The 18,370-nt window shown below is 42.7% G+C and overlaps 1 protein-coding gene across 1 annotated transcript in view; it reads right to left on the reverse strand.

Moving 5' to 3' along the window:
• Positions 1-18,370, reverse strand: part of LOC311486628 (phospholipid-transporting ATPase ABCA1) — a gene marked incomplete at its 5' end in the record, with an annotated part of 154,027 nt that overhangs the window by 122,677 nt on the left and 12,980 nt on the right. Inside the window, 5 exons of the mRNA XM_084542543.1 lie at positions 2,968-3,165; positions 6,430-6,546; positions 7,229-7,368; positions 16,690-16,882; positions 16,961-17,047. Of these exons, the coding sequence (XP_084398669.1) occupies positions 2,968-3,165; positions 6,430-6,546; positions 7,229-7,368; positions 16,690-16,882; positions 16,961-17,047 (735 nt within the window). The remainder of the gene's footprint in view (positions 1-2,967; positions 3,166-6,429; positions 6,547-7,228; positions 7,369-16,689; positions 16,883-16,960; positions 17,048-18,370) is intronic.

Below are 18,370 nucleotides of genomic sequence, written 5' to 3' on the forward strand. Positions count from 1 at the left end.
AAAAAAAAAAAGTATCACCCAGCTATTGACTAAACCACGCAGAGTGCAGTTCCAAATTATCTGGAGCTGCCAGGGGGGTGGGGGATGTTTTGGGCTTCGGCAGAGACAAGCAAATGAGATACAGCCTTGCTTGCTTACTCCCCTGTTCTGTAGCCCTGTCCCCCTGTTTCATGAGACGATAATGAGCAAGCCATCCTGGGAGGCAGGCACACCTGACAGCTGTCCACACATCTCAGTGCCGCAATAGTTTTATCATTCCTCCCCCAGGAGTCTGTATTCTATATCAAACTATGGTGGGAAACAAATATCACAGAAATATCACAGAAACTCCATTTCATACTAGTGAGGAGTGCTGAAGAGTTACACGAGCCCAAAGTTTGGAGGTGAAAGATAGGGAGGAAAATGTTCTACACAGTCCTGGTACAGAGGCTGTATCCTAACCACTCCTTTATTCGACTAAATTGATCAGAATTAAACACAAGTGTTGCTTTTTCCCATTAGGTATATTCAGTTAATTTAATTGACTGCCCCTACTGCATTCACAAATAGCCTTTAGAGTCTTTCTAATGTGTTTAATCTGCTTGGTGAACCGTCTTCGAATGTCGCCGCCACTCTTTGTCACGGCAAAAGCTAATATGTTCCAAGAAGCGACAGAAATGTGCGTTGATGCATTTCGCCTATCTCATATCAACATTCTGACTCGAGCTCTCGACTGGGAGAGCAGTCCCGCTGATAGCTCGCCAATCCCATCTTGGCCTAATTCACTGAGACAAGACATGCAGTTTTGCAGTCATGGTTGCGTCATGCTTGCAGTGGCCAAGCTGGTGCAGCTGACTGATAGCTGTGCTGTACAGTAAGCGATAGCATTAACATCCCCCGTGACATTTATAAACGCCTATGCAGAAGTCAAGCGGTCAGACAAGTGCTGGCTATCGCTTCGGTTGAAGACATCACATATAAATGAACTTAATGGTGTTAGATGAGACTTGACAAGTTATTAGTGCGCATCTACAAGCACCCTCGAGGATGTATAATGCTCAAGAAAAAACATTATAGTACAGAAATAGTTCATTCTTTATGAGCACCAGACCTGTTTTATTCCCAGGATTACGCAGAATGTGCATTGTTGTTGACATGAACCTTTCAAATGACTCTTTATTCCTGCCATCTTTTTCACTTAATCAGTTATCCGGTTAAATTATGGGACACATATGACTGAAACGCATTTTCTAATTTGCGTTTGTGCCACAAACGAGATGCAGCCAGACTCCTGAATGTGCACGCTGGTGGCGGCACCGCGGAGGGAGGCCATGCCAATTATAAAATGGCCGCAAATTGTTGGACTTTGATCTTCGGTTAATAATTTGCTCTCGCCGATTATAATTTCAAGGAGGCACGTGACTCATTTGTGAGGACGCGTTATCAAGTCGTCCCCCTGCGCCCGCCCTGAATATCTGCACGTTTGACACTTGTTAGCCTGCTTTTCCTCCATGCATGCTACAGCGATCAGCTGGCTCCAGCAAGGGATTACTGTTGGTTATTCACCAGGCAGAGGGGAGCATGCAAAACAACAAAAAAAAGTAATTAAATCAGACTAATTATGTTATTCCTCAGATGAACTAGGGCTTTGTCTTTAAGATTAATTTTCAATTTCTGCTCACTGTGGATGTAATTTGAATGACTATACTGGATTATTAACCTTATGGCTGAGGCATTTTGTTTGCATTTTTTAAAGCATATATTGTTCAGCCCTAGACTGAAAGGAGCCGTTTTCCTTAACATGTAAGCACACAGAAAAGTGAATGCCAGAGCAAAGGTTCAATGCCGCCCCTATTCTGATACTCATTCTGAATAGAGCAGAAAATTGAATGAATTATGATGGAATTTTATTGGCCTTGTATTGGATAGCTATCCCCACTGTGACATAATGTGAGGCAATGGGTTTGCTCGCACAATGTACACAAAGAAGGGTTTTTGCGGCAAACTTAAAGTCACCACTCTGTTTGATGCCATTTCAGATTCTACATAATTTTTATGATTATCATGGAAGGAACGTAGTTACAGATCTTCCTGTGCATTTGACAGTTTATGAAGCTGAGACTATTAAAGTTTAATGAGCACAACACCAAAGCCATTTCTCCTCGTTTCTTCCAAAAACACAAAAGCTGAGTGAGCAAGATGAAAAAACAAAAACCAAAAAAAACTGCAGCCTTTGATTTTTGATTTGAACAATGGCAGAGCATAGACGCCGCAACAAAAGAGCTAAAAAAGCACCGTGCTAAACATGGACACATTGTGCTTTCGACGGAAAGCACTCTGCGTACGTATCGTACCCCTCCCTTGTGTTGTGTGACAGTTGTGAACAGAAAAGGAAATTAAAGTAAAGTAGGACTTATGTAAGACTACAAGACTATTCACCAAGTCTTTGTAAGTAAAAACACAAGGTAATTTAATAGCTGTTTCCATATCTTGGCTTGGAAATTACAATTGGCCCAATATGATAAATGGCCATCTATATTTAATGTGTAAGATGCCGCTGGAGTTGGATCTGCAAACCAACAACCAAGAAAAAAAAAAACACAGCCAGTTCAACTCATTTTTACCAGCAGACAGTCATGTTTGAGTACTTTAAAGGTCACGCAGCACTTGTTTTTAATGGCAGCGCCAACCAAAGAAATCACATGGGTAATATCAGGTAAACTGAATGAATAACACAGAGGGACAGGCTGAAAAAGTGGAGAGGTTGAAGGGCAAAAAAAAATATGTATTTGCCAATTTCCCATAGCGGTGAGAATCGGGATTATGTTTAAAAAAAAAAAAAAACTCAAATGTCAGAACAGCTTTTTTCTCTTTTTTTTTTTTTTTAAATCCACCACTTTACAGAGGTCACACAATCCTCTTGTGCACGAATGAGGTGGAAGCCAGGTTTAGTGAGGTGCTTCTAGTAAAAGCAAATGGATTACATACGCCAAGGAAGTTGGACAGGAGCTTCAGCACTTGGGTGGTGGCGTTGTAAACGTTCCTCCAGTCGGAGGGCGGCATGCCGGCTGGGCGGTCTTCGGGAGGGCCGTTGTACAGGAAGTTGGCCAGGAGCTCGGCAGTCCACCCCGTGCCCTCGAGGCGCTGGTTGAGGAGAGCGGCAAACACGGGGTTTGCCAGCAGGGTCTGATTGTGAAGGGAAGGAAGATGGATTTATGGTCACAAATGAAGAGTTTAAAATGAATCTGGTATGACTGCAAATGAATATTAATGAGAACCAAAGGGCTTTAAATCCAGAGTGTATTACTTCAGAAGAAAAAGCAGGCCAGCTTTGCCCATTTTTTTGTAGAATGTATTAGGAGTGTTAAGATAGATGGCAGTGTTGGCTCCAGGATGCACATCACAGCATTCAGTGGGTGTGTGCATATGTGCATGGCCCAGACATACAAAGCCCCACAAAGTGAAAATGAATGTAAATGCCCTGCCTGTAAACACACACACACACACACACACACACACACACACGTAACACACACGTGAGCAACATACCCATGCACAGAAAAGAGACAAAGGTCCTCCTCTTATGATAAGAAACAACTCTCTTCCAGTCATCTCATGCCATGGATCAAAGAGCATTTGCTCTAATCTTTCAGTAAATTAATAAAACAGATATGCCGATCAGACACAAACTACTACTGCAGTAATGTACACAACACATGAATATGTATGTAGATTTAAATATGTAAACGATTCTAAGCTCCTCATACAACTCCCACCTGTTGGTTTAAATATGTTGCCCTCTATTTATAGCTCCCTCCCTCTAACCCGCTATTTTCATTAGTTTCCCTTTTGCTTTGAAACGAACGGCCAAGTAATAACATGACACCGTTTCATGTAATCGCAGAATTAAACACAATACTGATAATTCACCCGTCATGTACGCAGTATAAAGATGAAAACGAACCAGCAGAATCATTTAACTACTATAGCTGGTTCAAATTTCAAAGTGGACTTTTTTGGACACAAAAGGCCGCCGCATGTCAAATGAGCGTTGGGCCTCCACAGTGTCAAATCCCGAGTTGAGATTCAGATATATTCCGGCCAGTGTGCTCAGTGGCATTTCAGTGTCAACACTTCTGATGATATTCTGCTTAACCTAAGGACAAAGTGTCAAATTAAGTAATCTCTGCGCTGCGTGCGACCTTTTTAAAAAATCAGTGCATCTATCTTAGTGGCTGCTGCGTTCGGGACGTGACCCGTTGAAGATGGTGTACGTTTAAAAAAAAAAAAAAAAAAAAGCAAGTCATTCGAGACATCGGCGCAGTCATGCCGGCAAATCGACCGTAGCCGTTAAAACGGCTCAGTGGTTGAAATCTTCATCCGGCTGCTGGTGCACGCGGTTAAAGTGGTGCCCACTGCTTAATGTTCAGTGGCATTTGGAGTAAACAGTTGCAGATATGCCTTTTAACCTTGCTGGTCGTGTGTTAAATGAAATGATGATACATGACAGTGGTTTCTACAAAGAGCAGGTGCACTGTTTATGGTAAAGGATTTAATTAAAGGTGCAGTCCTTAAGAATCTCATGAAATCAGCTGCTCTTCTATCATACTGCTGACAAAGAAGCTGTACGGTCATGCGGTATTAACTTGTTGCCACAGTAACCACAGGTGCTACTGAATGAACCACTGCTGACATCTTAAGGATTTTATAAAGCCAACCTATTCTCAGCCACTTTTATTCCCAAGCCATTTCAGAGAACACGCGACTGTATGTCCTTCTGTTCGTCTCAACGCTCTGAATCTTCCATCTCCAATGTGGTTGTGGTGGTGATGGTAATTGGTCCATCAACGTAAAACGCCTCTGCGACCTTGAAGGACCTCCGAAGATGACAAACCTCTGAAGCCACCAGCATTGTGGAAAGAGGTAGAGAGGAGGGGATAAAGAGAGAGACGAGCTGGGAGAAAATGAAGACAAAGGAGGTCTGCCGGTCCATTTGTGTAAAGGTTAGGGCTAGGGTAATGAATACCCTAGCTATATGGAGCTCCCAGCGTCTGCTTCCCTCCAGCTGCCTATAAGCTCATTTGGAGTGACACTGGAGTAATGTCAGTGTCAAGGAAATACAGCGAAAGGCAAAGAGAGAGAGAGAGAGGAGAAGAGGGGCGACTGAGGTGTGGTGGCGAAGAGTCCATGTCCTTTACTTCTATAGATAATCCTTTCTGCCAGGATGAAAATTATCCTGCACTTATCCATAATTACTTTCCTCCCTGAGTCTCCATATCTAACTGAGGGTGGGACAAATTGATGTACACAGCATGTATATCCAAAAAAAGGTTTGAAAAAGGCAACTGGAATTTTTCCTACACAGCATGTATATTCTCACCTGCAGCATATGCAAGGTTGAGGCACAAAAATACGTCCTTACGTCCTGCATTTGTTTAATAAAATCTGGGAAGGGTGAGTTTTGTTGAAACTGCAGTGTTGCATTCTGTGAGCTGATCACTAAGAGTTTGCTACCAATAGTCTAGCTAGGTATCCGCTAAGCAGTAACAACTATGCAGGTCCGTTTGTGGTGCGACACTCTTTAATGGAGCTAATTTATGACTTGGGAAATATTTATGTAACTATGCTAAGTTTGAACTCAGTATAAGATAGTTATAAGTATATTTTAGTACAGCATATAGAGCCAGGATTGATTTTATGCTAAGCTAGCAGTCACCTGGTTGTTAGTTCATAGTTACTGCACAGACAGCAGGGCTGTATTAATTAAGAAAGTGAAGCATAAGACAGAGGACTTCTCTATTGAAGTAACAGCGTGGGACACATAAATGAACGTCTGTTAAATTCAAGCCCTTGCCAAACGAGTTCACAAAACGCTATTAAGCTAATCGCCGCCAGATAAATCTCTCTGTGTTTCGCAGTATGCCATAGTTTTAAATCTGTTGTCCGACTGATGACATTTCCACACTGGTCCATTAGTAGTGATGAGTTTTATGTCAACCAGCAATAATTTTTTATTTTTTTTTCTTGAGCTGAAGAGAGGAGCAATGGAGAGACTACAGAAATGAGTCGTATGGCAGAGCTAGGGGAAAAAGGAAGTCACTAATGTAACCTGGGTTCTATGAGTTCAATTTCTCTTATCAGTCAGGACAAAAGCAACAGAATCAAGGAAAGTTTCTGATGCTCCACATAAAAGGAAACTCAGCGTTTAGAGACATTATTACAGTCTAAACCTGAAAGCAGTGGAGACAAACGTGTATTGAAGAAGGTTTTTCCTTGGAGAGCGTTGAAAAAATATGAGAGACTGTAGACTGTTTGCACTACACTGTAGCTTTAGGTTTGTACAGGTAAATGTAAAACAGAAATTGAGTGTAAAGTTTGTACCTAGAGACCAGATTATACCCTTTCTTTTAAAACAATACACTTGTTACAGATCTTAAAGCAGACTCTTACCCTTAGAGTATTGACTTGAGGGCTGTCTTGTAGGAAATCCCAGACACGTGGCCCAAGTTCATCCCAAGAATCAACGAGCTCTTTCAACATAGCGAAAGCTCTGAATGTGCTATTTGCCTGAAACAAAAAAAAAAAAGAAACACATTATTTAACAGCACATTCATCTCACCTTACCACGCCTGAAAGCATACCCACTGAGCCTTCTATTCGTGCTGAGCCAACAGACATGAAAGTACTCCACATCTGCAAATTCGGATAATCCCTTAAGGAACTCATCACGCTGTAACACTGCCACCCCCCCCATGGCGATGAATGTAAATGGGGTTATTTACCCCTGAACACTGACTTGTAAACAATCTGAATATGTCTGGTGTGAAGAGGGCCTCCTGTGCCAACACCGGGCCGCTCGCTGTGCAGTCAGCAGGTTTCGCTTGTGCTCATTATGTATTCTCAATGCAAAATCCTCGCTGCGTGTCTGTTGTTTGTTTTGCTTATGCAGTTATCAAAATGATGCAAATCTATTGAAGAAATGTCATGTCATGACATTTGTTCTATAAACAGGCCTTCTGATTTATTTTCTTTTTCTACTCTAGGGCGTAATGTGTGACATGCAGATTTTATATTCCCACCGTGGCGGCATCAATCCGCTGTAATGAGCCTGATCCTTTAAATTTATACGCAGTATTTATTTAATTTAAACAAAGAGAAATGGGCATGAAGCTTGGCAAGACGCTCAGCTTCTTTTTCAAGTTCACGAAAAGTCAGCGTACACATAAATATGTTTTTCCTCCAAACCTACTTCTTTCACCAGGAGGCGCGCAGCAGGTGTATCAGGTGCGTAGAGTACTTTCCCCTGCATTAAAGGCTTGAAGGTGCTCCAAATGTAGCGCAGGCCAGGTGTGCCCTCCAGGGTGTCGACAAGAGTCTGACAAAAAGCATCTACAGGAGAAGAGAGGTGAGGGGAGACGACAGGGAAAGTCAACGCAAGACCAAAGAAACACCACCGACTCCTGCGCGCATAATGTATGTACGCTATTTCGCAGGTCGGCAGGAAAGAGGAGAAACAAGGTGTTTGATCTGTACAAAAAAAAAAAGAATAAATAATAAAAAAATCATAGAGGAGCCCAAGAAGCAAACATGATAAATATTGCACACAAGCTTGAACTCATACGTGGCCACTATAACAACCTTCTCCACACTTTTTCTCGGCGTAAAAGTGAGCAAATATGAACATGATATGAGTTTTGTAAAAACCCTCTTGACCTTTTCGATTTCGTATTTCTCACTAAAGGGCGTGGATTAGTTAATAATTTAGAAACATGTAGACACATCACATTGCATCACTAATGCAGAATGTTCAATAATGCTTCAAGAAAAGCTTTTCAGTTCAAATCGTGAACAGTCGTACTGTAGAGAGTAAAATCTACTTTCTAACCGAAGAAATGAAGTCACATTAACAACATATGCAAAAAAGGGATGATTACACTTACACGCAGCCACTGAGACTGAGAGACATCACGTTACTTTACGCAGCGTGTCAAGTGGACAGATTTACACCATGGGGACAGTATTGATGCAATCACCGCACTTCAGAACAGAGCTGCTGCTGTTAATGACTCTTTCTTGTAGAGTCTTGATTAAGGATTCTTGTTTGTCCATTTCTCGGGAGCAATCATGAGGAGCAGATTTAACAAAGTGTTGCGGTGTTGTTTCTGCGTATTGATTACTGCGAAGCACTTTCACAAGTACTTTGACCCAAAGGAACTGACGGCAGTTTCCGCCGTTTAAAGACAATATTAAAGAGCAGAAGCGGTGTAGAGCTCGTTCAGCCGCTAACCACAAGGTTTGTGGTTCCATTTCCGCAAAGTGCCCCTCTGCAAAGCGCCCTCGGGCAAGAGAGACCGACGCCTTGCATTGCGACTCTGCCGCTACCGGTTAAAAGCCCTTCGTAAAGTGCTTTGTACCGCTAAGGTTAGAAAAGCGCTATAGAAGAGCAGACCATTTATTAGAGGACATTGTCAGGAGAGGCTTGTAATTACTAGTTTTACAGGAGTCATGTGGACTGAGGATTTTGGATCAAGGTGAATTCAGCCACATCATCTTAACCTTTTTCTTTTTAAAACATCACTGGAAGAAAGCCTTTGTAAACGTATAAAGCTTGTTTTACTGCGGTGCCCTTGCCATTTTGTATTTTCTCATACTTTCCACGCGTCAGAGGTCAACTCACCTTCATTCACTGATTGCCTTGACGTCAATATTTAAAATAGCAGCTTGAATAAAAGGTGGATAAAAACACAATTTGTGCACCGGACATTATTACACTGTTGGAGGAAAACGTCTAGTGATGAAGCTTTGTAGTTGATAATAAAGTTTATGTGACTGGTGCTTCCACAGATTATAACAGGACTCTTTTTTTTTCTTCCCTGCAAACATCCTTATATTAGTTTATCAAATGAAACGCTTTAATAAAACGGCTATTGATTCAGACACAGCTACTTCGTTAGAACAACTTCCCAACTACAGAACTGCCAAGTGGATGTTTTTATAAAGAGTTGTCAATTATTACTTAAAAACACACACAGGCAGAGGAAAACACAAACCAAGAGTTCAGAGCTGAGCACATAAGGAAAAGCTTCTATGAACAGAGGAAGAAAGTCAATATACTGTGCAGCAGCAGGATCATTACTAATTTAACTTATCTGCCAATGTGAATATTGCCAGGTTGGGAGAGTGCTGAATAAGTTACATAAGGACCTGCGCTGCAAGCAGTGGGGCACCTGGAGTGGTTAGAAAGCTTGCTCTCGACTCTGCCTGGCTTGTTCTGAATGAAAATGCGCGGTTCTTGTAGCGTGGTGCTTTATCAAAGGACTGATCAATTAGGCGTGAAGTCTGCCACCCAATATGGCCGCCTGGCTTTTTGATCCGCTGCAAACTGTCCCTTTTGTTCTGACACCTGTCATTACACGAGGGCTTTTCCCAGCCCTCTTTTAATTTTTTTCCCCGTCAAGATGGCGACAGAACCTCAAAAACCTCCTCTCTCGTCTCATCTCGCCAGGGCAACCGTTTCCCCCCCCATCAGGGAGATTTTAGCAGCCATTTTCGGTGCAATTAAATGTTAGCCTTTCTGCCTGCTGCCCATCTTTCTCAGGTGCTCCTGGGAGGTCAGCGCGCGGAGAGCTAATGGTCGGCCCTTAGTCTGGGTCTGGCCAGCTGTTCCCTCTACAGACCGCACAGATGCCACCTCCTGCAATCATAACACTTGAAAGGCAGGAAATGTGTGCGACACACACCTCGGCAGCTCTCCGTTCAACAGACTGTTAGGTGTCTCCAGGAAAAAGTGACTCCAAATTGGAAGACTTTCTGTATTCAAGAAAAAATATGCAGCTCCGCATCAGTAAGATGAAAGGGCTTCTAGCGGACTCTTTAAAGATGGAGACAGCGCTGGCATCTGCAGATAACACGGACTGATATAGCAACTGAGATGCTCTGAAAAAGAGGGGAGGGTAGGCTGATTATCGTAGCCATCACTCACCGCTTCACGAAACAATGTCCGTTTTAAGTGAATAGTCAATAGTTTTGTTGTTATTGAAATGAAGGAAAACATATATGATGATAGAAGCTCCTTTCAGCAGATGGCAGGCTCCCAGTGTGCTGCCGTTACACCCGTTAACTGTATATAAAGATGGACAAGTATTCCTGGCGAGCAGTTGATTGACTTGGCAATCCTTCACTCCTCTTAATTAATTTACACATGGAAAAACATGCAGAGCGTGAGACAGGCACCTAGCAATCTGAGACGGCGCCGTCATTTTGTGCATAATTTTAAGCCTTGATATAATTTAAACAAGATTCACCTCCATATACTTGACATTAATGGGGAAATTAGCTATAGAGACCAAACATGGCTGTTAACATGTGGTTTATTCCTGCTGTAAAGCTGAGAAGTCTGCTGCGATTTATTCACTTATGGAGTCTGCCTGGGCGGCATAGTGGCGAGGTGGTTAGCGGTGATGCCTCACAGCGAGAAGGTCCCGGGTTTGAATCCATGGGCCGACTGGGCCTTTCCGTGGGGAGTTTGCATGTTCTCCGTGTGTCTGCGTGGGTTCTCTCCAGGTACTCCGGCTTCCTCCCACCATCCAAAGACATGCTTGACCTGTCCAGGGTGTACCCTGCCTCTCGCCCAATGACAGCTGGGATAGGCTCTAGCAGAGCCTGCGACCCTTTACAGGAACAAGCAGGTACAGAAGATGAATGGATGAATGAATGGAGTCTGCCTCAAGTGGCCCTTAGAGGAACTACACTTTTGGTCTTTTTCGTATTGGTGGCACTAAAGGTAGTTTTCAGCCATAAATTCAATTCCACTATAGCTACATGTCACGGGCACAAAATGACATTGGGGCTGAATATTTAAGAGCACAAAAGCCTCTACCTGGACCCTAATGGCGTCTCCAGGTTTATTTGCAGGCTATGTATTGTGTTGCAGCTAATCAGCTACACAGCTCGCAAACTGACACAAGTAGCGCAGTTTTCCTTGGTGAATGTTTGCCTACTCATCCGACGGGCCACGGTGCAAAACAGGACACGTGTTTGTGATTGGAGATTAGATTAGCTGGAGAGCTAAGGTGGGGTTTTTGATCAAAGTCTGTGGCTCTTCTGTCCTTGTGATGTAACACAAATGACGTCTTTGTGTTTTCAGTGGCGAAGTGGAAAGTTTACGTAGAGTTAAAGCAAAATTTAAATGTGTCTTTAAAAAAAAAAATCACTTCTTAGCTATTTACAGGGAAAAATGCTGCAGAAGACAAAACGAACGGTTTAATTTTTATTTTAAAACAATGCTTACCAATGTGGCAGTTGCAAATATAGTAGGGCTCAATAACGGATTATGCTTTTATTCATTCAATGTGGTGATCTGATGAAGAATGTCCTGCTCACTCTTTGTACTATGAGGATATAAACATAATACATATCCATGTGCATCCCGGTGCCCAGCCCAATATGTTTATTTGAATCCATTTCTGGACACTTCTGCTGTGTATAAAGCACGGTTCCTTATTTCATAAAAGTGTTCCGATTATAAATGTGATTGTGAGCACAGACGGCTCCACTCAACAATAAGGCACGCATGCAGATCTAATATCGGATATCTTTGTATTGTGGGAAAGATATATCAGTTCTTGATATTCTGTGTGCTAAAGGGAGCATCAGATTACAGAGGTTACACATTCTCCTGAGCGGCACACTTCTATTTGACAACAGAACTTTATTACGAAACGGCGGTCTGAAGGAACAAGAAAATCTGTTCTTTACACCGGGTTTAGCCACAGTCAAATAATTGCTTGGAGCCTCAAGTCAGCCCCTCAACTTACCTGGCAAATTTAATCAATGTGAGTTGCACCCTGGAGATGGGCTCAGTTCAGCACTACAGTGAGACAGCACTGTGGACTACAAATGCTGGAGCTACACACACACACACACACACACAGTCTCGCACCGGTCTCGCACGTGCAAGGGTTATTACTCTGCATTACTCATATTTCAGGCATTTTATTCAACGAACAATCAGAAGCAGACAAGCATGAGCGCTCCCAGATGGACAGGCGCACATGTACACCGAGCATGACATGCCAGTCCGAGTGAACTACCCCATGCATCAATCAAGGAGCACTTATTGCCTACAAGCAGTACAAATCTAGCGCTGTCTTGCAGCATTTCAGCGGAAAGTCAAATAAGCTTGAATAAATGTCACTGAAGTCACTCTCTCGCAGGAGATAGAGAGAGGACTCTTTGACATTCAGTACTATAAGGTGAGCCAGTCTCACTCCCAACAACTGCCACGACGTATTACCCATTCATCCCGTATAAAAGGAATGTGAATACAGCTAGATATAAAGGCTACTAAGCATTTCAAGAGACACCAATGCATATTTCATCTTGCGACAACTTAATATATTGCTGGGAAACTTTTGGACCTGGTATTCATGTGGATGTTACTTAGACATGTAGCACCCACCTAGACCAGACCAGGCACCCCCACCCCATAGCAATGACACTCCTTGATGGCAGCAGCCATCCCCAGCAGGATGCAGCCTGACACAGACACACACACAAAAATGGTTTAGGAACAACTAAAAAAACATGAAGAACAGCACAAGGTGTTGACCTGGCCTCCAGATTCACTAGATCTCAAACTGAAGTATCTGTGGGATGATCCACAGAGGCCCCTCCCCTCAACCCAAAGGACCCAAAGGCCCCCACTAACAACATCCTGTTGCCAGACACCACAGGACACCCTCAGAAGGACCATGTCCATTCTCTGATGAGTCACAACTGTTTTAGAGGATATTAGGAAGGTGGTCATAATGTTATGCCCAGTCAGTTTATAGGAGATTTAGGCATTAACAAATTTCTCCACAAAATAATCACTTACTTCCTGTTATAGCTAATCTCATGGGCAGATTCTGCAACAGCTTAACATTACCGTCCACAGTTACAGAGGAACACACCAACTATTCTGTACAATGACTCAGAAGTTGCTGTCAACAAGGAGGGAACATTACGAAGCAAACCTCAGTGTTGGCCTTTATTTTTGCTACCCCACTATTCCTCGGAGTGCACTTTTACACTTACAAAGGAGCTGTAATTGGCCATTATGCAGACACATTGCATATTCCACATCCATTTAGGCCGTACATAGAGCAACGCAATGAAATGCCAAGGCAAATCTGAAAACAGCCATTAGCATGCTAACAGAGATGTTGCCGCTTATTATGTAAGGAGGGTACAGTGTTTTTGCTAATTTGCCCCGACACTAGCATGCAATTCCACTTTACGGTGCAGCTTCATTCCCAGGGAATACGGGGCTTCTTATTAAAATCTAATTCTGTGTGGTTTTCTCCAAAGAATAGGCATTTAATGAAACAGGACTGCATGGTCTTTAATGAGCACAAGGCTGCAGGAAGCTGCACTGGAGATCTGCTTCTAAAAGAACAAGCACATGCAGCGGTATTCAAAGCTGCATGAAAGTAATATACATTATGTATATTCTGTGACGCATAAAAGACAATTCTTTGATGCCTTTGTGTTTCTTCTTAGGGTTTCTTATAAATTACATTAACTTAAATAAAAAAAAAAGTAAAGTTCCAATAAAACACATTTTTAAATGCATTATAAAACAATTAACTTTAATAATTTATTGTTTTATTTGCCCAAAATCCCCAAATCAGTTTCCCCCCATGAGGAAAACGTTACCATCCTTTAAAGGACTAAGAATAGAATCAGGTGTAGTTAAGCAGGTGCAAATGATTAAAAGTTTGTTAGTCTTCGAGCGTCCACACATAGATCAAGATCAGACAGGTCAGGTCTTGTTTTAAACATTCAGGTGTGTAATAATCCATAAAGCCTTTTCCCTCCTGTGGGTTCTTCCAAGACTTGCAGCGAAAAATAAAAACAGATCTTCTACAAATTAGATTCTCAGGCTGAAGACAGTTCGCTGACCTGAAAATGTTTCAAAAAGTTTGAGAAAAACTTTTTTCGAGCGCCTGCCCAGGTGGTGCACCTTCGCGGCCGTGATGTTGGCTGCCAACGTTTGAGCTCGAGAGTACGAGTGATGATCATCTTGATTTTTAAGGTTACACTGTTTTCTGCTTCCGTCTGTCCCTCCATGAGTGAACATTGATTTGTTGGCTCATGTCACGTATCCCACCTTAGAATCAACCATACAGACTCTCCAAAAGGCCACTATACTGACGACTAGAAAATACAAACGTGTCCAGTCCAAGTCTTCTTACATTTACAGGTGTATTTGTGTGCTGCCCTGACCGATGTCCTGCCCTGACCTTTTGACAACAGCTACGCTACCTGATTCGTTCAGCATTCACATGGCTTGCCTGACAGCACATAGGGTAGCTCTGCATACAATCCTTGAGTCGTGTTGTGGCTTGCCAGGCTGTGATGATACATGGGTTGGAGCTGTACATGTGTAGCTAGTGATTTTTAGAAGCTCTGCCAACATGGGCAAAATCAGACAGTAAACTTTTGTTGTTGGATGAGACGCTTAAACGTCATAGAAGGCCAGGTAAATGCTGGCAGTCTCCAGGGAGAAACAACAAGACCTGAGGGCCAGGAGATGGAAGTGAAATACCAGAGAAATCTGAGAGAAACGGAAGTGTTGGGCAGCATCACCACAAAATTGTGCAGATAATCCCTCAAGTAGAAACCCTGAATTGGACTTTAATCATGTGTGAAGCCTTATGCAGCAAGCCTGGATATGCCTTAATGCCTCAGGCCTTCTTGCAGCACGCACTGCGCCACATGTCTCATAGAGTCTCTTCTGGTCTCATCCGTCTAAAACCCTGCAGTATCGCCACAACCCTATCGAACCGGTACTGAGATACTGCAATACTAGTGTACTTAGACGTTAAACTTGAATTCACTGTTACCAGGGATTCATTACATAAGCAGCAAGGTTAACAAATAACCAGAGAGTCACTTAAATTGCCTATCTTGCTTTGATATAAAGTCCTCAAGCACTAGACAGATCTACGCATCAAAAACACACTTTAATGTCAAGAGAGCAAAGTGTACTACGTTAGATCAAAGGCTGAACCACAAGTCCTTGTATAATCTATCCTTCCTCTTTGGTTGCTTAAATCGAGACAGGCATCAGAGCACTCATCCACCTGCTCCGACACACTGAGTGTGGGCGCTGAAGTCCTGATTTTTAAAGCAGTGTGAATATACCGCCCTTATTTCAAATGTGGGTACTTGGAATAAATCTTTCATAAGCAGCACCACACTGCAGCGGAGCACACAGCTCCGGCTGCGGAGGAACTTATGTACCATAGAACCATGTTTATTCTCTGCACATTATCAGGAGTATGAGAGACAATGACATCCCAGGGACGGACTGGATGCAGGGAGATTTGAATTTCTCTCCCAGCTTTGCATCACTGAAGTCTATCAAGACTGACCCACACCAGAAAAATCGCAAATTTTTCACGACATTTATTACATAATCAAAATAAACCAACCATATTGTTTTGCACAGGAAGTTATAGAAAAACTGAGGATGGCAACTTTCTTACTCAGATGTTTTAACTCACTTGGACTTGGCATTTTCCTCAAATAAACACGATTTGCTCTACTTAACCACCAGAAGGCCGACAAAGTCAGCACAAAAACAGTAATACAGAAGTCCAAAGTGTGTCCTCAGTGAGAGTCATAGTAGGCCATATGTTCATTTTTAAGATGCCATGCTGTATATTTACATCTTATGGCGCAGACAGTAACTCCAGTTTCCACTCTTCTTTTGAGAAAACATCATTATGTTAGGGATAGATTTTAAATGGAATAAAATAAGCTGATTTGATTGGTTTTGACCGATGCCAGCCAATGACACTGTCTGGGAATGTAGAATGAGATTAAATGATGTACGGTCATCTCTTTCCACAGTTACTGAGGAAGTATACGAGTCACTTGTAGCACAAATTTGACTTACACGACAGTTTGGGAAGGTTAGCCAGAAAACAAAGACAGAGGTTTTATGCTTTTTGCCTCTGTCCCTTAGTGAGTGAAGTTCGGCTCGTGATGGATCATGTCATTTTTCCCACCTTCAACCTTTCTAAAACACCACTATACTGGAGGCTGGCAGACCTAAAAAGGTTCAGAGAAAGCCTGCTTACATTTACAGATGGTTTCACTGGCTACGACATAATCTGTGAAGACGTATTCCTAACCACACCCACTTTCCAACTCTGGCCTATGTGCCAACTGTGCTGCAGGTATCTATTCTTGAATGTGCAAAAGCAATCACATGTTGTTCACCCTGCTGTATAGCATGCACCACTTTTTTTTTTCCCTCACCTGCATGCACATTTCTGTTGTGATGTGGTAGGACTAAACTAACAAAAATCCCTACTCTGTCTTCCTAAACTGATATATTTTTTCCATTAAATTGTGAAAAAAACATTAATTCTGACACGCAAAGAAAGAAGAACTTGATTTGACTAGTCATGGATGTCATCCTCTGCCACAAATACCGGTCAAGTTTAATTCCCAGCTTTTGTTGAATGCAACATGCTCTTTGCCTGTGGCGGCAAATTTACCACCTGTGATACTGCGCATTTCGCACCACTTGTTTCTGAATTTCCTCATATTTGTGTTTATCGTGGCCACATATACTCCTGCTAAAACGCAGATAATAGATTAAGAGACAAGTCCTGTGTGACAGCGTTGTTTTACAAAGAAGCTTGCGGCACTCACCGGAACTGTTGCCCATAATGGAAATTGAGTTGTTGTTAGCCTGTCCAGGCGAGGGTAAACTGATGGTCTCATTGGTGGAATTGAAGTCAGACTGCCTTCCACATAATAGCATATTGATACTGCCAATCATGTTCTCTTGGAAATCCAGCGAGCTAGCCGCCTTAATGCTCATGGAGTTCTGCAACCTGGTGAACTGGATGCAAGAAAATGCAAAACACATTATTAAGCGGGGTATAAACATGGCTTCCTCTCGTGTGATACGGACACTTACCTCCTCAATCACTGGCAACGCGTCTACGGTGGTTTTCCTCATCAGTGTCACCGTGTCTGCTGCATTCAGGTCCAAAGCTGAAGGCGCCTAAAGGAGAATGCAAACAGTTAGCAAGACTGTTTTAAGTCTCCTCTTATTAAAAATACACAGACCAGTTATAACATTATGTTATTATCACTGGTCAAGTGAATAACACTGATTATCTGGTATCATGGCACCTGTCACTGGGTGGGATATATTAGGGTTTTGTCTTTTGTGTTAGAATCAGGAAAAATGGGTGAGTTGAAGGATTTGAGCAACTCTGACACGGCCCAAATTGACACGGCTAGACAACTGGGTATCTCCAGAACTGCAGCTCTTGTGAGGTGTTCCCAGTCTGCAGTGACCTATCAAAAGTGGTTCAAGGAAGGAAATGTGGTGAATCAGTGATAGGGGTGGGCCAAGCTTCAATAATACAAAAAAGTGAATGCTGGCGCTGACAGAAAGGTGACAGAGCATGCAGTGCCTCACAGTTTGTATTATATGGTGTTGAGTAGCTGCAGACCAGTCAGGGTGCCAATGCCGACCCTAGTCCATGGCCGACAGTGCCTCCAGAGGGTACATGAGCATCAGAACTGGACAATGGAGCAACGGAGGAAGGTGGCCGTGTGTGATGTATCACATTTTCTTTTGCATACGCCAGGATGTAAGACACACGCCCGTGCTATTGCCATGGGGGCGGCCTCCAACGATGTTCCAGTGTCGGTATGTATCATCCACATAAATGTCAGGACTCAGGTCTCCCAGAAGAACATTAGATCGTACATAATGAGATCATCGACGTTACTCACTCCACCAGCTGGTGGTTTTAATGTTATGGCTGATCAATTTATATGTGAGAAACCAAAGAATAAAAAAAACCATGCGTGTAGCCGTATCCCTGAGGTCTTCACACCTCAGCTAAAAATACATTTCAATTCAAACTCCTATATAATAACGACACGCGCTCATTTGTGCATCTTGACCTGTAAATTGCATCCTTACGTTATGATTCTCCAGCACTGGTTAATTAAAGCTGCATTAGAATGACAAGTGTTACTGTGTGTTACAGTGACATTCTGGAGGTACACAGTATGAGCCCAATTAGAAGAACTAAATGACGTGCCCTTTCAACCACCGTCATTTTCATGCATCAAGTGTCAAGTGTAGGCTGTTTCAGGAGACCATGTATCGTCTTTCAGCGTATGAATTTACAAAGCTCAGAAGTGTACGCAGGACAAAGGTCTGGAGAGGGTAGACGAGGGAAGAGCCGAAGGCTGAATAAATAAAGGGGAGCAGAATGCGTAACGGCGCATTAGAATTTTTAGATAAAACCCGGTTCGCAAATAAAAGCCCCATCATGCAAGGTTTCAGCAACAGCCTGGCTGCTGA

This window comes from Chelon labrosus (assembly GCF_963514085.1).
Source record: "Chelon labrosus genome assembly, chromosome: 1".
NCBI classification, from domain to species: Eukaryota; Metazoa; Chordata; class Actinopteri; order Mugiliformes; family Mugilidae; genus Chelon; species Chelon labrosus.